The 17,049-nt window shown below is 35.9% G+C and overlaps 1 protein-coding gene across 11 annotated transcripts in view; it reads right to left on the bottom strand.

The window, feature by feature from the left end:
* PDE1A (phosphodiesterase 1A) overlaps positions 1-17,049 on the bottom strand; it is a 360,718-nt gene that overhangs the window by 8,811 nt on the left and 334,858 nt on the right. For 4 of the 11 annotated variants that reach the window (XM_029224820.1, XM_029224821.1, XM_029224822.1 and 1 more), the window contains 2 exons: positions 8,233-8,267; positions 7,561-8,133 (listed from right to left, as the gene is read on the bottom strand). In XM_029224820.1, the coding sequence (XP_029080653.1) occupies positions 8,014-8,133; positions 8,233-8,267 (155 nt within the window). In that variant the 3' untranslated portion in view covers positions 7,561-8,013. The other 7 variants (XR_003793874.1, XR_003793878.1, XR_003793877.1 and 4 more) reach the window with 6 other exon arrangements.

Below are 17,049 nucleotides of genomic sequence, written 5' to 3'. Positions count from 1 at the left end.
AACTCAATCATATATCAAACATTTAGGACAAACAAGAAAAAGCTTTTCCTTCCTGCCTTCAGTTATTTATTCATATTCATTTATTCAACAAATATTTACTGAATACCTACTATGTGTAAGGCTAAGTGCTTCTTTACCTTAAAATCTGGCAGCAAACATATGACATGGGGAGCTGCAAGGTTCCAGCATGGAGGGGTATGAGATGTGTTCGTCCAGAAAAGAGGATCTGAGAGTTCTGACCAGAGTGATGTGAAGAGGCTTTCTGGGAGAGCTGGCATGTGCTCAGGTCCTTGGAGGAAGGGGGGACAGTGACAGGTAAAGATGGCAAAGGGAGACGCAAGATCCACACAGAGGAGGCGTCCTGTGCAGAGGCATAGCAGAGATCCAGGAGTAGTGAGTGGTGTAGCGAAAGCTATGGCAAAAAAGATAGCTGGGGTTAGACTGTGAAGGGCTTTGAGTATTATGCTAAAGGGTTTAAACCTTACTCACATGTAGGCCTGTGGTTCTCAAAGTGAGATCTCCAGTCCAATAGCATCAGCATCGCTTCAGGCTCTACCCCGGACTTATCGCATCAGAATCTCTGAGAGGTGGGGCTTAGCACCTGCAGTTTAACAGACCCTCCAAATGATGTTGATGCCTGCTACAGGTTGAGAACCAGTGCTGTAGTCAGCCTTGCTAAACTGCTCTGTGGGCCGTGAATGGGGGACAGGGGTACTGGAAGTCATCATCTCCCTTATCCTCAGGGTAGCTACACAGGCCCTGGGGAAGCTAGAGCTCCTAGCGATGACAGCCACTTACACTAGCAACCTCTCTCTTTCATGCTAGGGTACAAACTCCTTGATCTGAAAAGGAAGCAGGTGTCGGCCCAGGGGCCAAATCTGCCAGATGGCCTGTTTTTGTGTGCCACTCCCGTCCCCCAAGTTAAGAATGGCTTTTACATAGTTTTTATGTTTGGCTTTTACATTTTTAAAGAGTTGTAAAAAAAAAAGAAAAGGAAGAGAAGAAAGAAGAAGAAAATGAAGAGGAAGAAGGAGGTGGACGAAAAGGAGAGGAGACAGTGTGATGGAATGTGGCCTGCAAAACCTAAAGTATCTACTTCCTGATTCTTTATAGAAAAGGTTTACTGACCCCTGGTGTAGACAGGGAGAAACTGTTTTTGAGAAGAAGAGTGATAGGTCCAAAGATGAATTAAGGACATTTAATATAATAACAGTATGCAGAAAAGAAAAATTGAAAAGAGCTAGAAGCAGAGAAGCCAAATGTGGAACACAAGTGAGATCGTAAAGATCTAAACCATGCAATGCTGTTTGAGCAGAAAAAAGGAAATGGGTCTTTAATACTTAATAGAAACAATATAACTTAACTTTCAGTTGACCCAAGTGCTATGCCATAGCAAGGTTCTCAACAACTGGAGAAATCATAGACTGTGTCCAGTTCAGCAATTTCTTGGGGTTTGGTTTGGTTTAGTTTTGAGGGAGTAGGACAGTGTTGAGAGCATGAACTCTGGAGCTCTTGTCTAGTGTAGAGGAAAAAACCTAATCTCTAAGTGCTTAGTGGGTGTTTCAGATTATCTCCATAATATCTAATTATTGCATAGAACAGAGATATGTATAAATATCAACCAGTTATCTTCTTAAAAGGCCAACTCCAGTTCAAAATTCTGGATGGGGCCTGAGATTCTTCATTTCTAAGACGTTCCCAAGTAAGGACCACACTTTCAGTAGCAAAGTTCTAGACTGAACACCAGTGGTTATTTGAAAAGCAAACTTTTAAGGTCACATATTAAGCATGGGAAATAATTCCTCCATCCACAGAAATCAAAGGCACCTTTTCTGCCGTAATACATGATTTAATTGGTTACCAAAGCACACCTGCCCCTGCAGTTGGTCACTGGAAATTCTGTCCTCTCAGAGTGGTAGTTTTTAGGGACAAGTGCCTGGATAGAGAATAAAGCGTAGGATGGAATAAAGGTTAGAAAAGGAAGATAATGGATACAGTGGGTGGAGAAGACAGGACCGATCCTCCCATAGTGGCCAGGGACAGTCTATCTAGTGGTTTGGGGAGCCACACTCCAACTTCGAATCCAGGGTCCTCAACTTAATAGCTGTGCGATCTTACACAAATTAGTTACCTTCTTCTGCCATGGTTTCTCATCCATAGATGGGGATAACAAATTCTCAAAGAGCAGTTAGTTACAGGGAGTAAAAGAGATAATGTCAGCAAATAATGTAATGCAGTAGTAAGACTGTAAAAAGAACTAAATAATTGAATCTTTAATTATCAGAGATAAAAAGGTATCAGCTTGAGATGCAAAGGAAGCTCTCCAACCATCACAACTGGTAAGGAAATAACCTAGACATTTATTAACGTTACTAAGGGACAAATAGCCCCCAAAAGAGCTTTAAATATACATGTTGGTCCATACATGGGATTTGTATCTTAAGTATTTGGAATTCCCTCCAAAGAAATTGCATGTATGTAACATGGGACATCATTAGGTGTTTGTTTTTTGACTCTAAAATGTATGTTTTCACTGTAGTTTAAGGCTTGTACTAAAGGATGGATAAACTTTGTGATATTTAGGGAAGCAATTAAACAGAAGATACAAGGCTTAATGTAGCTTCCAAAGGAAATATGTGTTTTATATCTACATTAAACAAAATTAAATTATTTTCAAAATTAAAATGTGGCTTTTGAAAGCTTTTTGATATTAGGTGAAAACTTATCATGGAATCACATTTAAAGTAAAAAGTTCAGTTAAGTGTCATGTATCTGCTGACTAGATAAATTTTTACAGTTTCATCAGATGCTTTAGCATCACAGAGACACAGCCTGAGAGGTGACACACATTGTGCCGATTACTCTTAATTCAGTCAATTAAAACTCTCTAGGTCTTCACCTTGACTTGACACTCTTTGCTTCTGTATTATTCTCTGGTATTACCTTATTCACATTGTCCTTCTTCACAGAGCTGTCCTTTCCACTGTGCTTCTGTCCCATCCTACACAGATGTAGTAGAAAGAAAAAGAGGTCTTTGGTGTCAGTGTTCTAGAACCAATTCCAGTCTGGAATCTGCTGCTTGAGACCCACATGGCTTTAGACAAGGCTCTTTCTCTGAGACTTCGTTTCCTTACTCATATTGATACCCACTTTGCTGGATTATTGAGGATTAGGGATAATATTTGTTAAGTGTTTACCTGGAGCCTGTACATAGAAAATAGGCAATGAATATGAGCTTTTGTTTATTATTTGTTACTGAAACATCAACTCATGTGCCATCCATTCCAAGAACTCTTCTTGGAAGCCCTGAAGATGGAGGCAGGTTTTACCTCCTTTAATACCCGGAGGTGCATTTTACTTGCACGTGGTTACTTTCACATGTGGCATTTTAGTTATTCATGTGTATAGATTATCTCCTTTATAAAATAGGAAATTTCTAGAGGAAAGATTCAGGTTTCCACAATCCTATATGTGCCATGCATCTAGCCAGGAGTATGCAAATAATAGGTGCAATAATAAATTCTCAGTGAACATTTCTTTCATAGAGCAAAAATCACTTTCTGATTGAACTCATATCAACTTTCAAGATGGTGTACTTCTGGCTTTCCCTGATTTTGCCAACTTTTCAATGCCCCACCAAATTGAATTACATCAGGCACCAAATGGTTCATGATATTTTCCCTCAAGTATGATTTATTTAACAATCATATACAATAGGAAATACAGAGAATTACAGCAGAATAAAAACACAAGAATTGTAGCTTGTCATGTTAAAAATTAAATAAAAGAGATACAAGCTAAATAAAGAGGCATATGAAATTGTTAGATATATGTTGAGTAGCTGAGGATACAAATGCAAAGCAGGCCCTTTAAGGCTCAGCAGCCAAATTCATCCATCCCTCTCTTTAGGATGGATTCAACATTGATGTTGGCAGAAGGGATGGGCACTGGTACCCTCTGCTCTGACTTCCCGCTAATTAACATGAGTTAGTGCCTGTCTTAGAGAGAGGAAGGAAGGAATAAGGAAGATACAAAGGAGAGCAGGAGAGAAGGGAGGGGAAGGAGCAAAAGAGGGAGTGAGGGAGGGAGATTAGGGGAAAAAAAGTGCATCAATAGCGTGACAACTCTTCTGAAGGGATGGAGCGAGTTTTCTCCACTCCCCTGGAAGTTCCGTCACAGCGCTTTATAAATTACATAACCTGGAAAATTAGGTTAAACCCCATATACAGAAAATAATGACTTCATTATATTCCTCTATTTTTTTAGTAATAGTCTATATTTCTTAAAGTATTAATAGGAACAAAGTGGACATGTTTCTTATGACAATTAAGAAGCAGTGTTTCAATTTATTTCTCTGTTGAGAGACTCTATAGCTTTACTGAGAGACACCTGGCTCAAATAGGAACAATAGTAATTAGACTTCCCTGACAGTCATATTCTAATCTTAAATGCAGAATATTTTCTAGCTTGTAAATAGCTACCTTAAAAAAGACGTTAAAAGCAGTAGTTGCAGTTTCTCCATAAATAGAAATAAGAAATCCATTGTAGGACAAAAAGTCACCATGATGTACGTATCTATAAATTTCCCCCAACACATCATTATAGATCAATCTTTACTGCTTACATTTAAAATATCAATTGCATTATAATGTCTATGATACAATTCAATTATTTAGCTGTGTTCTACATATGCTTCAGGTGAAACAAAATCTAAGGAACTTATTCACAGAACATTTAAAAGCATCTTATACACAGTCTATGCACAAATATATCTTAAATTAAAATGCATACCTAATATGCATATAGAATATGGCTTACACATGAAAAGAGATCTAAGTTGTGAGTTATAAAATCCCACTACTTAGACTTAAAAGCTTGTGATTGCATCCATTTCTAAAATATTGCTTAGCATTGTGGAACCCAGGGAAGAAGCATGTGCAACAGAAAACTCATTAGGATGGACAACCCACCTTCACTTTATTCTTTAATTGATGGCTACTCTTAATTTTTTCCACCCAATTCTACCATTCACAAAGACATATTCGCTTAGTCTCACAATCATTGAAGAGTTTGTACAGTGAAAAGTTACAACACCTACTTGTGCTTGACCTTTCTTGTCAGCTAATAACAAATAAATGTAGCTCTTCAGTTTGGAGCAAAGGCAAGGCTCTGCACATGCTCAGGCAAAACATGACAAGGAAGCAGAGTCTCCAAGCGTTGCAGTTTGTTTCTGTGTGGTAAAATTATAAACTCACGTCAAATAACATTATCTGTACAGAAAAGTGTGGGATTCCATTTTCATAGACATTTTTGAATACACACACAGACACGCACACGCACACACTTCTTGTCACTTATCCCTTGGCCTGTGATATATTTTGTTACATCCTGATGGGATCAACACCCCAGAAGGCAAATTCCATTCTCAGTTCTAGTGTCTGTCTCCAACAATGGCTGGAGGTTCTTGTCATCTTGGATCGTAGGTAATGTGTGACTTGCATTGTGATGACGCCCATGTAGGTGATGCATTAGTGCTTTGAAATCACAGGGATGGATGCAGGCTGGTCCACTGCGTTCAGGGGCAGGTTTCACCATGGTTTCCCAGCTTGAGAGCTACAATAAAGAGTTCCTCAGGTCACAGAGCCAGGGCTCTGATGCTCCATTGTTGTTAGAGGGCTTCAACCACAGCTTCTGAGCAGCCCCGGCTCTCACTTTGTTCCCATGGATTTAAAATAACAAGGACAATCTAAATAGCCTCAGAGCTGCAAAAAATATTTTTCTATAATTTTGTTTTTGCTTTCCTTTTACTTAACATCTTGAAAATTTTACTGTAGTTACAGCACTTTGTATAAAACAAAGCAAGAAAGTAAAATTTTAAAATGCCTCATTTTCTGCACACATGTTGCACAGTTGCCTATGCAGTAACTGGGTTCAAACTGATGAAAAATTAAAACTGTCCAAATTTTTGTCTTAAAATTTTCTCTGGCTTGATTGAAGAAGGCCAAATTGTGGAGGAAGAGCAATGGCAGAAGCACTGGCCAAAATCTCTGGTAGCAACTTTGAGTGTATTTATTTGGCTAGAATTACTAGTTCAGAATTTATGTTCTTCTCTTATATGAGTCCATAAAATGGCCTGTTTCCAAGTGTGTGTTGAAAGAGGAGAATATAGGTTTGTGGAAAATTGAGGATTTAGGATATTTTAGTGCTGTTCTCATTATCCTGAAATAAAATCCAAATGAAAATGAAGATCATGTTTTAGTCATATATAGGCATCAATCACTGAATGGCAATTTCATGTTGGACTTCATATAGCTTGTAAAAATAAGGGATTTATCAGTAGGTAATAGATATTCTTTAAATCAGTTGGAATTCTTCCTGTCTCTTCTGTGTGTGCGTGCATGCGTGCATGCGTGCATGTGTGTATTTATGTATCTTTAAAGTTTGGATGGAGGGTATGCAGAAAAATTGCTGTAGCTAATATGAGACAATATCTTTAAATTGTTTAATACAGAGCTGGTTTTTAAAATTTCCATCAACTTTGTGGCTTGATTTCTATTTACAATTCCTATGTAAAATAGTAATCACAGTCACTAACTCTGGAATTGTTGATAGGACTAAATGAGATAATACATATGAGATGTTCATCACAGTGCCTGACACTGATAGTTGCTATTAATGAAACTATTATTATTAATTAAAGAGTCTTACAACTAACTCAAGAATACTGAGAAATGAATCATCTTGAAAGCTAATCACATTTTAACTGTGTCATATCTAAAACAACATTTAAGGAGCTACTGATAGTATATCAAAGGCTTGACGTGGTACCTGCAGCATTTTCTCTTGTCCCTACCATCAAGGTACAAGATAGCAGGACTCATTTTTATATATTTTTTAAGGAGATACTAAGACATTTCTACTATAAAAAACACATTCCTCCCTTCTAACTCCCTTCTAACTGCCTGCACCTTCTCTGTTGGTCCAAGACAGTAGTTCTCAAATTTAGTGTACAGAAATAGCAGTAGAGTGAATTATTAAAAATTCAGATTCCTAAGGCATCAGTCCCAGAGTTGGTAATTTGGTAGATCAAAGGTGAGCCCTAGAAGCTGATTTTTTTTTTAAACATCTTTATTGGAGTATAATTGCTTTACAATGGTGTATTAGCTTCTGCTGTATAACAAAGTGAATCAGTTATACATATACATATATCCCCATATCTCCTCCCTCTTGGGTCTCCCTCCCACCCTCCCTATCCCACCCCTCTAGGTGGACACAAAGCACCGAGCTGATCTCCCTGTGCTATGCAGCTGCTTCTCACTAGCTATCTATTTTACATTTGGTAGTGTATATATGTCCATGCCTCTCTCTCACTTCATCCCAGCTTACCCTTCCCCCTCCCCGTGTCCTCAAGTCCATTCTCTACGTCTGCGTCTTTATTCCTGTCCTGTCCCTAGGTTCTTCAGAACAATTTTATTTTTTAAGATTCCATAGATATGTGTTAGCATACGGTATTTGTTTTTCTCTTTCTGACTTACTTCACTCTGTATGACAGTCTCTAGGTCCATCCACCTCACTACAAATAACTCAATTTCGTTTCTTTTTATGGCTGTGTTATATTCCATTGTATATATGTGCCACATCTTCTTTATCCATTCATCTGTTGATGGACACTTAGGTTGTAGAAGCTGAATTTTTAAAAAGGGAATCATTGATGCAAATGTCCACGGATTTTAGCAAATATTGATGTTGTTTCATAATATGTACTTGCTTTGTTATTATCACTCAGTGTAAACGTTCATATTTCCTACATGATGTAGAAAAGGAAATTGGTATAAAACATTCATATTTCTTTTATGGAATAGTGGAAGAAACCAGGATTAAACCTCCCCATAGGATATAGCTTATTATTTTTAAAGGACTAAAAGGCCTCAGTAAATATAATTTTTATGGATGAATAAGTCAAGAATCCTTTGAAAAGGTAAATTTAAAAGTTAAATATTTAAAGCTTACCTGTTAATGTTTTGATCCAGAAAATAGAGATTTAAAAGAAGAATCCAGGAGGACATTTAAGTAAGATAACTTTGTTTCTAATGATATTTTACAAACCATCCACTTCAGAAATAAATTTCGCATCTAAAAAATAAAATTACCTCTCATGTTTAAAATGACAGAAGCCTTTAAGGTGTTTCAAACCTATGAATGTGTCTCAGCATGTTTTTCTTCGGCACTTACTAGATCTTCTGAATTCTTATGAAGATCAGGCTCACCTAAAAAATAAGCAAACAAATAACAAATAAACAAAAACAAAATAGGTCTGAGGAAAAAAACCTAATAAGGTCAGGAAACTAAAGCAATTAGGAAAATGTTGAAGACTGGATTTTACAATGGATCTGTGGCACATTTCTCCAAAGATACCAAACATTGTCTTTTCAGCTTGTGGATTTATAGAGTATAACAAATCATCTTCTGGTGGTTATACAAATTTGTAAAGTTGCAATTTAATCTGGGAATACAGAAATGAAACAGATGAAACATGTTTAAATATGCTTTAAATCAAACATAAAAATTATGCATGTTTTCCCCAAATACTTTTAATTGAAACAAATTCTTTTAAACAAACCCTCTGATGTTCAGTGTCTTTTATCACACGTTGCTTAGTTGCTATGAATTTAAAACAAATGAGTACAAGAGAATGTAATGTTTAAGATAAGTCATCATCTACCGAAACAAACTATTGGAATTTACCATCTTAGAATCACTCAGCTTCTATATAAACCTTGAAAAAAATTAGCATGGAAAATGTTCCAACATTTCGAGAGGTTGCAGAGAATCTATCAAAAATAGAAACGTAAAGCAAAATGTACAGATAGAAGAGTCTTATTATATAAGAAAGTTAAAAAATGAGCAGAAATTAATTTTTGAGTCAATTATGATGCCTATATATGACTATATGACTTGATATTTCAGAAAACAGTCATATATGATAGAATGTTCTCTCCATCTGAAATTTGATTGAAAATATACTAACAATTAAACTTTGCACCAACTGATTTTGAGATCATTTCTCCAACAATTATATAATTATAAAATTAGTGAACATATAGAACTTAGGGAGTATTATCACAAAGCAAAATTATTTTGTCCCTTACTTTCTCTTTAAAATATATTCAGTGGGAGAAACTTATCTTCTGTCCCAAGTTCAATCTTTCAGAGAGTATCAGGACTTTTCCAGTCATTCTTAGTTAATAAAAACATCGTGTGATAACATTAAAATGCCAGTGTCTTAGGTCTGGTCACATATAATACACATCAATCTTAAAACAAAGATAAAGTTTCTTCCCAACCTTGGGTTTGTTGCAGAGCTTAGAAAGGGTGGTGATGGGGGAGGAGGGCATGATTGATGTTTCTTTCATTTCCTGTTTGCCCTCCCTCAACTGGCTACCTTGGACTCCTGAGCTGGAGCAAGGGAGAGAAGAAGGCTAAGAAGAACAGCAAAGTTCCTCTATGACTAGTACTACTGTAGGATGGCTTTGCACTCACTAGACCAGGCAGGTGTTTAGAGCTGACTCTATTCTGTGAGCACATTCATGGGCTCTCCAGGGACCTCTTGCCAAGACCATGGCTGGAGACTTAGCACAACCTTGGTATGGACATATGAAACTCTGGTTCCTTTACAATGTCCACAGCCCCTGGAAATTTGTTGGTACATCTCCAGCTTCTGTCTCCTGAGGTCCAATCATGCTTACAAATACAGGTAGGTTACATTTGGTTCACATGGAATATTCACTAGGCCTTTATTCCTATAAATTACTTGAGAAAAGGCTGAAACCTATACAGCTTCCTCTCCTTCAGCTTATCTGTCACCTTCTAACCTTTTAGACCTCTCACGTAGGAACTAGATTCCATTCCCAATAGCCCCCTAACTTCAAGCTCTCCAAGGGTGAAGCTATCTTCCTTTGATCTGAGGCGAAGAGGGAAGCATTTCTACATCTTTCCCAATAGCAGAGAACTCATTAAAGAAATCTTCCTCACAAATCCTATTCTAACCATCAACAACCTGGCCCTTTCAATTGTTTGAATTGGGTGAAGGTTATAAGCATCCTATTATTGACTTTTGGATCTTCTGTGAAATTTCTGCTTCCCAGGTCAATTTGTTTCTGACATTTCTGACATCTAGTCTTGGCTTATACTTCTGATTTAATATCGTGTTACTTATAACTAGATTATAACAGAACAAAATAGACTAGAATAGAATGGAACAGAGTGGAAAAAAATAGATTGAATTAAAAAGAAAGGAATATAAGTAATTAACTAATTCTCTGTTTCTCAAAATTTTTGAGAATCTTTTACAATGGACAAAGGACACTGAGCTTTACCAATAATCTTATGCTCTTACTTCTAGTGGATAAAGAACTCACCAATAACAAAACAGTGGAAGAGGAGCAAAATGGCAAATGGTTAAAATGCAGCAATTACCAAAAAAAATCCCTAAATGTTACGTAGACTACAGCCAAGAGTAATTCCATACATGCAATTAGAAAAGTAGCAATTTAAAACTATGACCAATTCAAGACAAGACTTTTGAAGCACTGGAAAAAAAAATATTCCTTGAAACTGTAAAATTCCAGGTGTTTTCAGGGGCAGGTATACAACATTGCCAATCAATCGCATGGCAGCCAGAATGCTTAGGAAAATACTGAATTAGCAAATTCAAATTCAAATCACATTACTTTTAGTTAATAAATCTTTAGTTGTAGAAGACTTTACAACTAACTTGGATTACTTGGAAGTAACCCTTAGGCTTTCATAAAAAAGGGTTACTTGGAAGAGTTACTTGAAAGTAACGCTTAGGCTTTCATAAAAAAAGAAAGCCATATCATTCTGATATATCATTCTGACAGAAAAGAAGAACTGATTTGCATTTTTCAATTCATTACAGATCATCTTAGATAATCTTCATGACCCAAGAGTGATCTGTGTAAAAGACCTTGAGAAGCATCCCTAAAATCCAAGGTTCCAAACATTTTTGAATCAGAGTCCCCTCTTTTAGTTTGATGAAACGTATGACCTCCTTAAAGTAAAAGTCATAAATAAATGAAATGAAATACATGGGATTACAAGGGACTTCATTTTTATTAAAATACAATTATCAACATCTTTAAGTAATCCTTAACATGTGATACAGTAATATATGTGCTTCTTTACCAATGAGTTAAATAACAAGGTCTAGCTGCAGGTCTATCAGCTGAGTAATTTTGAAATAATATCAAATAATACTTCAAGGTATCCCCATGAATTTAAATATCTTATGAAAATATTGATGATTTCTACTGGTGACAAACACAAATATCCCAAGTGTTACTCTGTGCATTTTTGCCTGCAAACGAAGGAAATCCTAAATTTTAGTTAAAGGTTAGTAAAAAAATCACTCTCCAAGTGTACAGGCTCTATCTATATAACCTGGGTTAAAATCTTTGATCTAGTCTAACTTTATTTTATGGGTAAGAAACAGGCCCAGAATAATCAAGTGATTTACTTCAGTGTAGATCACAAATAGATAACCTGAAGTAAAAATGATTGGCTTTTAAGTCACTATTATGTCAACAAGATCCATAAACTGTCCTAGGAATTTCATTTTACTGAAGAGATTTGCAAGTTCCCATACATAGGAAGCTACACCTTAGGAATGAATGCAATGGGTTTGTTCAAAGCAGGTGCATAGAAGCTTGGTTGATAGCCAGGAAAATGGCAGTGAAAGTAAGGAAACTTGGATAATTCTGTTCATCTCAAAGAGCTTTTAGCTGTTCATCTAAATGTTGAAATTTGAAAAAAGTAATTTGTAAAATGATGGAAGTATGGTTTTTGCTTTATAAACACAGTGTAAAATCAGAATGGTGCAAGGAGGGGATAGAGGTCATAGGAGGGACAGATCTACACAAATAAACAAAAATCCTTTAAATTTAGCTAATCTAAATCTTAGCCTGCAATTTGAGCTCACTATTATTATATTAGAATCATAATATGTTAGCTTTGTAGATGATATAAATAATAATTGCAGGGAATAATGTAAGGCGCATGATCAGCTGGGTATTAGAGACTCCAGTTGTCCAGTTATGGTCTTGTTGAACTAGTATTTAAAAAATAATCTGCTAGGATAAATTATTATACAATTGAAAATATATCAGTAATAACACTTTGTGAACAATTGCTAGGTGGTGGGCACTATTTTAAGTGCTTCACTTATCTTAATTACCTGAATCTTCACGGCAAAGTGTAGAAACTGATATGTAGGTTGAGTCATCTGACCAAGGTTTCAAGGCTGTCTAGTGGCTAAATCTCTCTGACAAAGTCCAACCGGAATCTTGCCCTCCATTTCCCAAACTACAATTATTTGCATACCACCTTTACCATTTCTGCCATATCTATACGCCATTTATTCTATTAGTTACTAATATTTTTCTTTACACAGACTTTAAATCTATTCTCCTTTCAAAAATTAGTTTTGTCCTGAATAGTAATATCCAAGATATAACAGATTTGATTTGCTTGTTGTGTTTTCCTAACATGTAGAATTCATAATTAGCAAAAAGATAATTTCTTCTATAAACACAATAATTGATTTAATTTAATGGTTTATATTTGCCCTCATATATTTCTCACTTATCTGACTCAACAATCCCTGCATGAAGTAGTAAAACTATCACCATAATTTCCATTTTAGAAATGAGGAACACATGGTCAGAAGGAATGACTGACTACTCTAAGACACCATGGCCTGGGAGAGTGTGGGAGACAGACCCCCATATTATCCCTTAAAAAATACTCCAGTTAATTTTCCATATTTAGCAGAACCAGCAAATAGTGTTTGAAAAATACTTGGCAAAAATTGGTTTGTGTAGTCCTTTCAGCAGAAATACTAGTTCTGCGTTATACTGCATTATCATTTCTTCATAAGAAAAACGTTACCTTTGCTATGTATAGCAGTATTTCCTCTTGCAGGCAGATCTGTCTAGGTTGATTCAGTTCTATTTTTGGTCCATTTATGTAGCTTATGTTGCCAATAACTAGAAAGAATTGATGATCTAGGATTGAAAGTTATAGTTACTGGAGAAACGTAATGTGGGATAAATCGGAGCTTCTGATTCTAAATGGTGTTTTGACATCTGTATAATATGATTTGCCTTGTAGGTTGGGAATAAGAAATCTTCACATCAGGAGAAAATACTTTTCATTTAAATGCCTCTCGAGAGGAAACTGTTGTATATTTTCTGCCTGAGGATAAATTTTGCTGTGTGCATGAAGGTAACAGTAAGCAAAGGAAGGAGTGAACACTAAATACCAAGAGAGATGAGAAGAAAAAAAGAGGTGAGGCTGCTGAAGAAAAATTCCACCTCTTTCCAAATGTGCTAGTTTCAACCCTGTAAAGTTAGAGGAAGTAATGTCTTATTTCATAAAGTGTTATATAAGATACAAATCAAGAAAAGGCTAAATTATTTTTTGGTCAACTAAAGCAGTACAAAACACACCGATTCACATTAGCAATGTGAATGAATCCTAATACACATGTATTAAGCACCTAAAGATGTGGTGAGTTCTGCACAGAGATGATCAGAGGTGATCTGTGGAAAATGAATGCACGATCTCTACGTATGTTCATCTGCCATTCTGTAACAGTTCATTCCACTTGGGGAGCAAATAGCACATTAAACAGCCAGAAATCTTAAGGTTCCATAGAAACTAGAGTTTAAACAATGAAGACAGGTAGTGAGATGCCTTCTTAAAAGAGTTCAGTCTAAAACTGGGTCTATAGGATGTATATGTTTTGGTGGCATGAGGATAGGAATATTCTCCTAGTGAGGGGAGTGAGGAGGTGAGATGGAAGAGCGGAATGGAACATGAGCGAAGGCAGCAGATTGGAAAGAAAAACATGTGCCAAGGAAGAAGTGAAGCCCAGTTGCGAAAACTTGACTCAGAGTTCCTGCCCACTGACTAAAGTAATGGTTTCTCCTTCAGCTTCGTTCTTTTAGAGGAAAGCTCTCACACCTATTGAAATGCTCTTATTCTCAGATGGAATTCGTCTGATTGAATAACAGATCTTTTATTTTCTTTTTTAAGCAGGCTCTGGTGGCAGGGAGATGGTGAGAAAGTAAGGGCATTGATTGTCTTTGAAGGTAGGGAAGTTGGGAGGGTAGCAATGGAGAAAGAAGGTCTAGGGTAGTGAAATGAAGACCACTCAAATCATACTTTGTCTGCTATAAAGAGTGGTGGGAACATTTGCGGAAATTTTAAGATTTGGCTCTTAGAGCCAATTTAACGTGAGAGGCAGTATGGGTCTTCTCTACTTTCTCAATCAGGGAAAAGATGGGATGAAAATTGAATCTGAGAGGTGCAACAAAAATTCACATTTTCTTTATCTTTTATAAGCAAAAAAATACATAAAGAGTACTAATTTTAGGTAATCTAAACTAGTTTTAAAAGTTAAAACTTGGAAAAAAATTGTAAAATGATAGAAACACTTTGGCTTTGCTTTTAGCATTCTAGTTAATTGGGTTTTCTATTTAAAGCTAGATTAAGAAAAAAAATTTTCAATTGCTTTCAGTAAAAATGTTTAAACATGTCAATATGTACACCTACTTTTGTGCCTAAATGGAGAATACTGAACATAATTGAACTTGTTTTAATGATAGATAATCCTGCAAAAAAGCCTGAGGGTTATTGTTCTAAACATAAGCCATTAATTCTCACTCTCCTATACATGTAGAATAGAGTATCATTCATGTTTAGTGGCTCTAGGTAACTGCTAAAAAGATCAATTCTTGATTTTACTGCTTTGTCACCAATTCTACTCAATTTGAAAGTTAAAAAAATAGTTGAAAGTTCTACTTTCAATGTGAGATTTTATAACATAATGCTACTACTATCAGAAAATTATTTCTCAAATTGCTCAATTTTAATAATGTCAGAAAGAAAAATCAATGAGGCATGTACATGATATATCTCCCCACTTATCCACAATCTCTGGCCTACAATTTTCCATAAGGTTCTGAGCTCTTGTGTTTTAAAATGGATCCAAACATGGACGTGAAGAAGGTGTGATCAGATTTTAAACTGTAGGTCTTCACACAAAACCTTTAAAAAGGATACAATTACATAAACAACTTTAAATTTCAAATTCTTATTATAATCTGTCTACATGTATTTTAACACGAATATGCTGTTACATATTGATTTATTAAATCATAAGTGATCTGTTAGAAAGATACAGATTAATGAGTAAAAACTGCGAAGTTTATTACTATTAATAATATTAGCAGCAACAGCAAAAACAGTAGTTAATATTAAGGGAATAGTTACCATGTGCCAAGAACTATGCCAGGTGCTTCTTATATTTTATCATTTAATCCTGCCAACAATTTCTATTGCCCGAGATCACATACCATCTAAGGAGCAGAGCTGAGCCTTCAACCTCAATGTACAAACCTGAATAGTTTGGTCACCCAGTACTAACTCCCTGACCCACAGGGGCAAGTTTCTATTGGATCTGAAAGAGTGAAAGCATTCTGTGTTGCCTGGAGAAGTGCAATTGTAAAGAGTCAAGCTGAAAAAACATGGCATTTTTAATCTTCATGTTCTGACAAGCTACTAAAATTCAAACTTCAGTTTTTCAGAGAAGCATGAGTAGTTTGATAGTAAGCAGCCCTCCCTACAAAACAAAACTCACTTTTTACTATTACTTCCTGTAGTAACACCTGCAGTAGAAGACAGGCTAAGAAAGACTCAAATCCCAAGACCCACACAGGCCTATACTCAGGAGGATTTCAAAGTGAAGGGCTGCAAGAAGGACCCAGACGTTCTCTTGCCATGTTCTCATACCATGGAGAAGAAATAATAGAAATTTCTGACTCCAGGAATAATGAGAAGTTACTCAATTTAAAATCCAGCATAAATATATGACTGAGGTAAATATCTATGCTTAAAAAAATCAAAAGGTGTAAATGTGAAAACTCCACCATCATTTTTGTCTCAATGATTTCTGACTAGCCATTCTGTAATACCATAGCCAACCAACTAGTCTAGATCTTAGGGATCGCAAACTGCACACATTGTTTACCTTGCATGTTCATGCATAGCAAGAGCAATGAATTGTTTCTACTCTAAGATGGCAAACATCACAAATTACTAATTTTTTAATGTTTATGATCAAATTCTTCAGTGGAGAGAGCACTTTTTTTTGGTATGAGTTTCCATCTAGGGAAGATGAGAGAAGAAAGAATCAGGAAAGTATGTCTCCTTTGAATTTGTTCATCATTTTCCCCTTGTATACAAAAACCACTTACAATCTTCATCAAGTTGAATACATAATTTTCAGCAAGTAGGTACTTACTACAGAAGAAAGATTCATAAAATATTGGGGGCATGCATAATCCAAAATTCTAGGAGGCTTTAGATGCCCCTGATGATATTCTAAACATATTGTTTGACAAATGCATAAACTAAATTGACTTGGTGATACCAAATTCCCAAACAATTGTTTTTTCTGTCTTACTTAACTTTAGTCACCAAATCTTAGAGGGCTTAGTTGGTAACTACATTAACTAAGGTCTAAGAATCAGCCAAAATAGAAATCAATCTCACATAATCACCTATCCTTTAACCTGGAATGAGAAAGACTAGTGTTCTTACAAAATGCCTTCCATGCTATTTTTTCTCTCCTATGTACATGTTCCTGTCTGACTTAGGCTGGTTATGCTGAGGGGCTATTTTGAAGAAATGTGTGGAGAGAGCCTTATCTACTTATAGCTGTTGAAGTTAGTAGTGGAATAAATTGCTTCTCTTGGTCATGTATGCAATACTCCTATTACAGCACTCCTTTATAAATTGCAAATCCATGCTTTAAAATAAAAGCACTTTAAGCAGTTAGTCACAAAGTACTTTACTGATTTACAACATTTAGCCAGGGTTGTGGGAGCAGTGCTATCTCTAACCTATAATGGCTAATACAACAGGATTATTCTCATGATGAACTCATTTAAAATAAATTGTAGGTGC

Source organism: Monodon monoceros, unplaced genomic scaffold, assembly GCF_005190385.1.
Source record: "Monodon monoceros isolate NGI ecotype Baffin Bay Population unplaced genomic scaffold, NGI_Narwhal_1 Super_Scaffold_16, whole genome shotgun sequence".
In the NCBI taxonomy this organism is placed as follows: Eukaryota; Metazoa; Chordata; class Mammalia; order Artiodactyla; family Monodontidae; genus Monodon; species Monodon monoceros.
The sequence above is the reverse complement of the archived record's forward strand: the minus strand, read 5'-3'. Positions and strand labels throughout refer to the sequence as shown.